The sequence below is a fragment of the Corvus brachyrhynchos genome, unplaced genomic scaffold, assembly GCF_000691975.1.
Source record: "Corvus brachyrhynchos isolate BGI_N302 unplaced genomic scaffold, ASM69197v1 scaffold148, whole genome shotgun sequence".
Lineage (NCBI taxonomy): Eukaryota > Metazoa > Chordata > Aves > Passeriformes > Corvidae > Corvus > Corvus brachyrhynchos.
Window position 1 is genome coordinate 3263510 of NW_008239785.1, and position 7848 is coordinate 3271357.

A 7848-nucleotide genomic window follows, 5' to 3' on the forward strand; every position below is an offset into this window, starting at 1 on the left:
CCTTCCCGCAGCCTGCTCCTTGCTGTGGAAAAGGTCGGTTTTCTCCCCAGAACGGCTCCCTCGTGGGACAGACAACGTTTGCTCCCTCTCCCTGGCAGAAGCGAAACCCTATCCCTGTCCTCTGTGCTCCGCTTGGGTTTCTCAGGGCTATTCCTGGCGCTTGGCTTCTTCCCCCCCAGCATTTCCAGCCTCTCTCCATCTTTTTTCCACTCCTTCCCTCCTCTGCTGCCGTCGCTTCCCTGTGCCCTCGCCGAGCGTCCTCCCCGCGGCCCCGCTGCCACGGCTGCTCCCCGAAATGGGCCACCAAGGCGGATTATTGCCATCGCTAATCTGCATTCGCCCTCCCCCAGTCCTCCCCCGCTCCTCCCTTCTCCAAATCGCGGCTGCCCTGGTGCGCGGAGCCGCACGGGCTGCCCGGCCACCCTGGGATGGCCAGCGCCGGGAGAGCCACCGAGCCAGGGCTGGCGTGAGTAGGGGGCTGTGGTGGCCGGGGTGTCCGTGTGGTGGGAGGATGGGCGGCTCCTCCGGCCGTCTCCGCTGGCTGCGTCCTCCTTGGATTGTTTGGTTTTTTTTCCATCCCTGCCCTTCCCGTGTCCTTCGGCGGCAGCAGGAGCCGGGAAGCCCGTCCGCGGTGGGTCGGGGTGCTGGGGTTGATCGTCTGGGGGTGACACCCTGCGTGGCCTCTGCTCAGCAGGGAGATGCCGCTGGAGGATGGGGACCCGGCGAGGCCGAGGGGACGGCAGGTCAACGGTGAGGTCGGCGGTACCCCCCGGCTCAGGGGGATGGGGGACCCCTCGCTCCGCGGCACGACAGCACCTGGTGGCAGCAGGACAGAGGTGATGGCAGAGGGCTGGGAGTGGGGGCCAGCACTGGGTGACGGGGACGTGACCCCCGGGGGAGCCCCAGAGCGAGCAGGGCAGCCCGAGGAAGCCCTGATGACCGAGCTCTCGGAGCTGGTGCAGAAGGTGGTGAAGAGCAGCAGCTGGTGGGAACGGCACGGTGTGGACATCAGCATCCTTGCCTGCAGCTTCCTCCTGCTCCCAGCAGGTAACCGGGCTCAGTGCCCCCCAAACCACAGCCAGGGGAGTCCCCAGGGGTCCCACTGCCTCCTCGTGACTGCTTTGTGCTGGGAGCCTGTTGGCACCTATTGAGGTTGTAGCAAAGCCACAGTAACTCCTTCACCCCGTGACTTGGTGCACCCTGACCCCACAGCGGGTGACAATGACACCCGGGGGACAGCCTGGGGTGTGGGGACAGTGGTATCTGAGGTACAGCCTGGGCTGAGGGGATGGTGCCCAGGCAGATGTACACAGGGCAGGACGGGGGGTGATGTGTCCCACCATGGGACAGGGAAACCGTGGTGGTTTTGGTGGCAATGGCCCTGGCTGTGGTGGGTGCAGGGGAAAACGGTTGGGCATGGGTCTCTGGCTGGAAAGCTGGGACCTTCCCTTGCTTTTGAACTCCTGGGGATGCTGAAATCCTGGCAGGGTCATGACAGCAGGGGGATCCCACATCCCAGAGCTGTGGGGTGGGATCGGGCACCTGCAGCACCTGTTGCCATCAAGGCTGGAAGTGGCCAAACCTTCAGCACAAGGGTGAGTGTGACTGGCCCAGTCATGAGGGTGATGAGGAGGCAGACTCTGACTTCTGTGGTTTAAATACCTGTAACTATGGCTGAAGAACAGGTTTAGAGCCGTGGCTGGTGTGTTTGGGTGTAGCAACACCTCCAGCCTGGCTCAGAGGGCTGCAGGACGTGCATGGCCGAGCTCCTGCCCAGCTGGTTTCTCCACAGGATTCTTGTGCCTGCGGTCAGCACAGGCCATCCCTTTCTTGGTGGGTGTCCTCACCCTTGGCGTGGTGCATCACACCCTCACCGTCAAGGGCAGCCACCTGGCCAGCCACAATGCCTTGACTGAGTCCAAGTCCTGGGGCAAAGTGTGGGCTATCTTCTTCATTGAGGTGAGTGGGGCAGCCCCCAAAACCACCCCATCAGCTCCTTGCCGTGGTGGGGAATGTTTGGAATGGTGGGAATGGTTTCTAATGCTTAACTCTTAAAAGTCCATTTCCAGACTGGTTTGGGGTCTGTGGGGTGCAGAGCATCTCCCCATGGTGCTTCGTTATGGTTCCAGAGCATCTCCCTGGGTTCCTCCCACACACACAAGCCCAAGCCAGGCAGTGCCCAACCCTGGCACCACAACTTCTCTCTCTTCCCTCCCAGCTCTGCTCATCTTTCACAGCTGAGCAGGCCACCTACAACCATGTGAAGATCCACCACGGCTACACCAACGTCATCGGCCTGGGGGACTCCAGCACCTGGAAACTTCTTTTAAAACATGTTCATCGCGCCTCTCGCAGTGCCCATCCTAACCCCTCTGGTTGCACTTGGTACGTGTCCCAGGCACCTGGGGACAGGGTGCTGGGTGCAGGGAGCTTGTACTGCCCACCCCACCCAAGGGTCCTGCTTTGTTTGGAGGCATCACATTAACTACACCAGCCCCTGGAGGGACACTGGGCTGCAGGAAAGGCAGGAGATGCTGCACTTGCCCTGGGGACCCCATGTGCTGCATCTACTTTCTGCTGATGCTGAGAAAACCCTTCACCATTTCCTCTGTTGAATGTCGAAATCTCTGGCAAAAGCCATCATGAGCCTGAAGCACCCCAAATCCATTCTCCTTTAACTCAGATCTGTGGCCATAATGGGTGTCACAAGTGGGTCTCAGGTTGATCAGAGCATCACACGGCGTGTTTGATGGCTGTGTATGGGGTGGAGGTGTGGGGGGCAGGGGCCAGACATAAAGAGCTTGGGCAGGAAAGGTGATGGTGCCAGAAAACAATCAGGGAGAAGAGCCCAGAGAGCAGTAAGAGGCTGGGGAAGCAAAGCCCTCCAGGCTGCATGACCCAGCTCTGGGCAGTGCCAAATGCATGGACAATGACTTGGCAAATTGTAAGAAATGAAGATGCATCCGAGTCCCCTGAGTGATGATGCACGGCTGGATCTGCTGCTCTGGGGAGGCTCTCAGACCCAAACCCCAGCAGTTCTATAGAGTTTGGGCCAACCTGGAGGATGGGGAAAGTGAGTTCATGGGCTGGGCTGGGCTGTGGGGCTATTGGCACACTGGGCAGCCTGGCTGCTGGAGCAGCAGTGGTGGTAAGGAAACAACACCTCTCCCATGTGCTGCCTCCTCTTCCTTGTGCAGATTTATTGAGGAATGTGGAGTGGAAAGCAGCTCTCCGGACCCTCTGCTGCATGTTTCTGGGGTTTTACTGCCACTACTGGCTCCTGCTCCACATCTCAGGCTTCCAGTCACCGTGGTCCGCCCTTCTCTGCATGCTGCTCACCCGCTCCCTCCTGGCCCATCCCTACATCCATGTCAACATATTCCAGGTAGAGACCTGAAGCTTCAAGATATCCCAACAGTGCTGGAGACAGGCCAGCCACCACCCAGGGCTGGTGGCAAAGCCCTGATGCTGATGGCTGGAGCTTATGTCACCTTAAAGCGAGTGGGTCACCTGCCTTGTGCTGATGTTGTCACTGGGAGGATCAGGCTGGTGGTGCTGGGTGGAAAGTGGTGGTCCTTGAAAAATGTCAGGGCAGATGAGTGCAAAGGGTGTGAGGATGAGGTCCTCTGCAGTGGCTGGCAGGACTGGGAGGGCTGATGTGGGTTTCAGGTGGTGTTACAGGCCCTGGGATGGGGAGAGGCTGGTGACTCTAAGTGTGGATGAGTTGGGGGAACAGAGCCTGGGAGCTCCTTGGTGGCTCCATGGACAGACAAACACAAGATGGAGTGACTTTAGGGACCAACCCAGCTCTGGGGCTGGCAGAGAGACCCCAAAATGTGGCTCTTCATGCCCACACACAGACAGAGCTGCCATTGGCTCTGCTGGGAAGAGACTGGGGAGGTGACAGGTGCCACAGGGTGCCCACCCTGCCTCTCCCACAGCACATCGGCCTCCCCATGTTCGCGGCTGACCGCAAACCCAAGCGGATCCACCTCATGAGCCTGGGTGTCCTCAACCTGCCCCGCAATGCCCTCCTTGACTGGTCCTTCGGCCACTCGCTCATCAGCTGCCACGTGGAGCATCACCTCTTCCCCAGCCTCTCTGACAACATGTGCCTGAAGGTGAGACGACCCCACAGGGTGGCTGAGAGTGCTGGGAGGTGACATGGGGATGAGACATCCACCACCTCCCGTCCCCACTGCCAGACCTGTCTGTGCTGCTCCTTCCCGTGTTGGAAAGCACTCGCTGCTTTGCCACAGCCCGTAACCCACCTCCTGCTATCCCATTCCTGTTTCTCCTGGGTTTCTGCTCCCTGCCCCTTCTCCTGGTCGCAGTTCCAGCCTGCAACAGCCTTTCAGCAGTCCAGGATCCTCCCAGTTATTCCATTGGGAAAGCATCCCCAGCACTGTGCAGTTTTTGGTTCAGACAACATCCAAGCAAACCTCCTATCACTTTGGTCATGCTCTTACTTGCTGCTCTGAGGTGTGGGGTGTGTTTAAAACGTGGGCTCTGAGCACTGCCCTGGCTGGAGGGGATCCCAAGGCAGGTCCACACACTGCCCTTCAGCACAGGATCGCCATTCACTTAATGCTGTGCCCTTATTTTCAGTGCCCTTTGCTCAAGCTCACAGGGCTGGCAGAACCTACCTCCCCCAAAGGGGTGTTGCAGGGAAGGGGGTAATTAAGTCTGTGGGAACTTCCCAGTCCCATCACCGAGTTGGCTGTGTGGGCACGTGGGGATAACAATGGGTGTGAACGATGAGCATTCGTGGCTGGCTCTCATTAGAAGCCTCATTAGGGCATCTCTCCTAATTCAGAGCCCTACAAAGGCGTTTTGCCAGGGTGAACTCCCTGTGATGCTGCAGCTGGAAACCACCTTCCTCTTAATATTCACAGCAAAGATATTACAGCTGGTGCTGCCTGCTCCAGCCTAGCTTTGGGGATCGGGGATGGGTTTTCTGGGCACGTTTCAGGCACCGTGTACAAACACCAGGGCGTCCTGCACAGAGGTGACGCTGCCTTTGCCTTTGCAGATCAAACCCATCGTCTCCCAGTACCTGAAGCAGAAGAAGCTGCCCTACAACGAGGACACCTACAGCTCCAGGCTCCGGCTCTTCCTCCAGAGATACGAGGAGCTGATGGTCCACGCTCCCCCCATAACGGAGCTGGTGGGCATCCAGTGAGGACCGTGGGGGCCACAGCACTCGGGGGGCTGTTTCCCACAGAGACATGCAGCAGGGATGGTTTTAACAGGACCAACACCTCCACGAAGCCGTGGCGTAGGAAACAGCCCTCCCTGAAGTTTTGCTTTTGGCTAGAAAATGGTGCACGGAGCCACTGCAGGGGGAGAGCCACATGGTGCAACACCAGGGACGGAAAAATCGGGGTCCCCCCACAGTTATTCCCAGCCAGGGCTTAGTTTTATTCACTCTGCTTTCACACCTGGGGAGAGGAAACCTCCCCCATCCGTGGGGGATGCGGCGCCACATCCAGGACATCCAGAACTGAGAAGCACCAGGATCTGTAGGATGGAGCTGCAGCTGTGTGGTCGGGGTCTCAGGGGAGGGGTGGATGGTGGGGAGGGGATTGTGTCACTGCTGCTTGTGCTTTGCCTGACTTTGGGCTAAATCAGTCGCTTCTAGGAACAGAGATTTGGCAAATTCAGCCTTAACACTTCGGGGTGGATTTCCTTTATCATTGGGTTTTGTTGCTGGTGGAAGTCTTACTGGTATCCTGTGGTACCCAGGGTAGGACTGGGGGAAAGACCCTCACCCCAAGGGTGGTGTCTGCACTGGGGTCCCAGAGGTGACCCCAGACCTGGTCATTGCTGTGGCAAGGATTTATCAGGGCAATCATCTGCCAGAGGCAGGCAGGTGTCCAGGGCTTGGGAGATTTTCCCTGTTTAGGGAGGGTTATCTTTGCCCCCTGTGCTGCTGCCAGGGGCCAGGATGCTCCTGTGGCAAGTTCCAACCTCCTCTGGGAAGCTGTGTCTGGCTTTACCAGGGTCCTCTGCTGTCCCTGACCCACAAGACCGATGACAAAGTCCACCCCAGTGTCACGGTGGGGAGCTGGCAGCAGAAAGGGCAGATGGCCAAACTGGGATCAGCGTGGCTTTGCTCTGAGCCTGGGGTTTTATTCCCTGATTTGAGCTCTCCTCCCATCAGGGCTGGACCCCCACAGTCCCACAGTGTGGATTTATAAGGCTGTACAAACAGATGTGTCCCAAGGCACAGGGAGGCTCTGCCCGGTTCCTGGCCCGTGGCAGGGTGATTGTTGCAGCAGGCAGTCCATGGTGCTTTACCCCGCTTCTCCTGCCCATGCCATTCCTGTGTAGACGATCCAGACTCAGGACAAGGAGAAGTGGCCCTGGGTCCATCCAGTGTGACCCCTTTGGCATCAGAAATGTTGAATTATTGATTTATCCTGGGCTGGTGCCCAGGGAATGCTGATGCACTGATCTGGTGGCATTGCCACCTCTCTCCAGGCCCACGTGGGTAATCGATCCAGGACATTATGAAACATCCAAAGGGCAAATTCCCATCCTTTGAGCATGGGTTAGGCTGGGTCTGTAGGTAGGGGAGCAGCTGGAGGGGTTTGACCAAACTAAATGGCCTGAATGGTCCCGGGGGTCAAAGACCCTCCCCAGAACTGCCTCCCTGATTCATCTCTCAGTTGAGCATCAGAGAAAAATTAAGATAAATGTGATGAATTAGCAGCATTCCCAGCTCCAGTGAGGGGGTGAGGGTCATTAGAGGTGCTTTTTGTTCAGGCAGGGTAATCTCAACCTCACGTGTTCCCGTTTGAGGGCACAAGATGCTCTTTTGCCCTCTCCTGCTGCAAAGAGATCAGCCCCAAATTGTGCCAAGCACTGGTGCGAGCAACAGCCCTTTTCCCAGCCGGATTTCATGGGTGTTGTTTAACGCAGTGCCATCTAAAGGCGAGCGTTTGCAGGTCCTTCAGCCAGCGGGGGACGGCCTGTGACTTGGGAAACAGGTGCATTATTCCCTGCCAGAACTGCTGGATACAGAAGTTAATGGGGGAAAGGGAGAATTCTGGGAAAAAGGAGGATTCTGACTCCTGTGATTGGAACCCTCCAAATTTAAGCGTTCGTGGATGACCTCTATGGTGATACTTGGAGCCTTCAGCCTTGCCTCTCTGGGCAGGGGGTCGATGATTGCTGTGCTGACCTGAGGATGAGGGGTTGGAGCCGTCGGAATTCCTGGTCCTCACCACAACCCCCCTGAAGGAGCAGCTGCAGAGGGAGGCACAGAGCCAGCTGCCGTTCTCAGCGTGTCTTTGCAGAAAGCCATCAACTCATTTCCAGGACCAGGAGAGAGCGTGTGGGTTTTATGACCCATATTACAACCGGCTCCTGGCTGTAAACTCCTCATGGTCTTAATTGCATTTAAAAAGGCCCGTGAAGCACTCGCCTGTGTGCTCTGGCATCTGGCCAACTTTTAAACGTCTGCTGGGCCCGCTGAGCTGATATTTCTGGCTGGTGTGTTGTGCAGAGGCTGAACCAAGATGGGATGTGGTGCTCCTGCATGGGAGGTGTGAGCGCCAGCATTTGAAATGAGCTGAGTGATGGGGATTAAGGAGGAAATAAGGCAGAGACCATGGGGACGCTGGGCCAGGAGCTCTGTCATTTTTCCACTCTCTCTGGCGTTAATGTTTGACCCTCTATCGAAGGATGCTGTGAGTTTCTCCTGGTAAGAGCAGGGCGGCTGTGCAGCGCATGGTTAAAATCACTCTGAACTTCTTTTTCCCTCGGTTGACCGCGCCAAGCTGGTCGCTTTTTTGGGTGATAAAGGGGCGCAGGCAATTAGCAGCATCAGCGATGATGACGCTG

General features: G+C 57.5%; 1 protein-coding gene across 1 annotated transcript; it reads left to right on the forward strand.

Annotated features, from left to right (window-relative positions):
* The first annotated feature begins 264 nt into the window (after positions 1-264).
* Positions 265-5670, forward strand: FADS6 (fatty acid desaturase 6). Its single transcript, XM_008640649.2, is given in 8 exon segments — positions 265-466; positions 695-1047; positions 1793-1959; positions 2219-2322; positions 2324-2385; positions 3198-3385; positions 3942-4121; positions 5033-5670. Coding segments are annotated over 8 exon segments (1242 nt in total). The 5' UTR covers positions 265-428; the 3' UTR covers positions 5183-5670.
* Positions 5671-7848: the final 2178 nt, after the last annotated feature.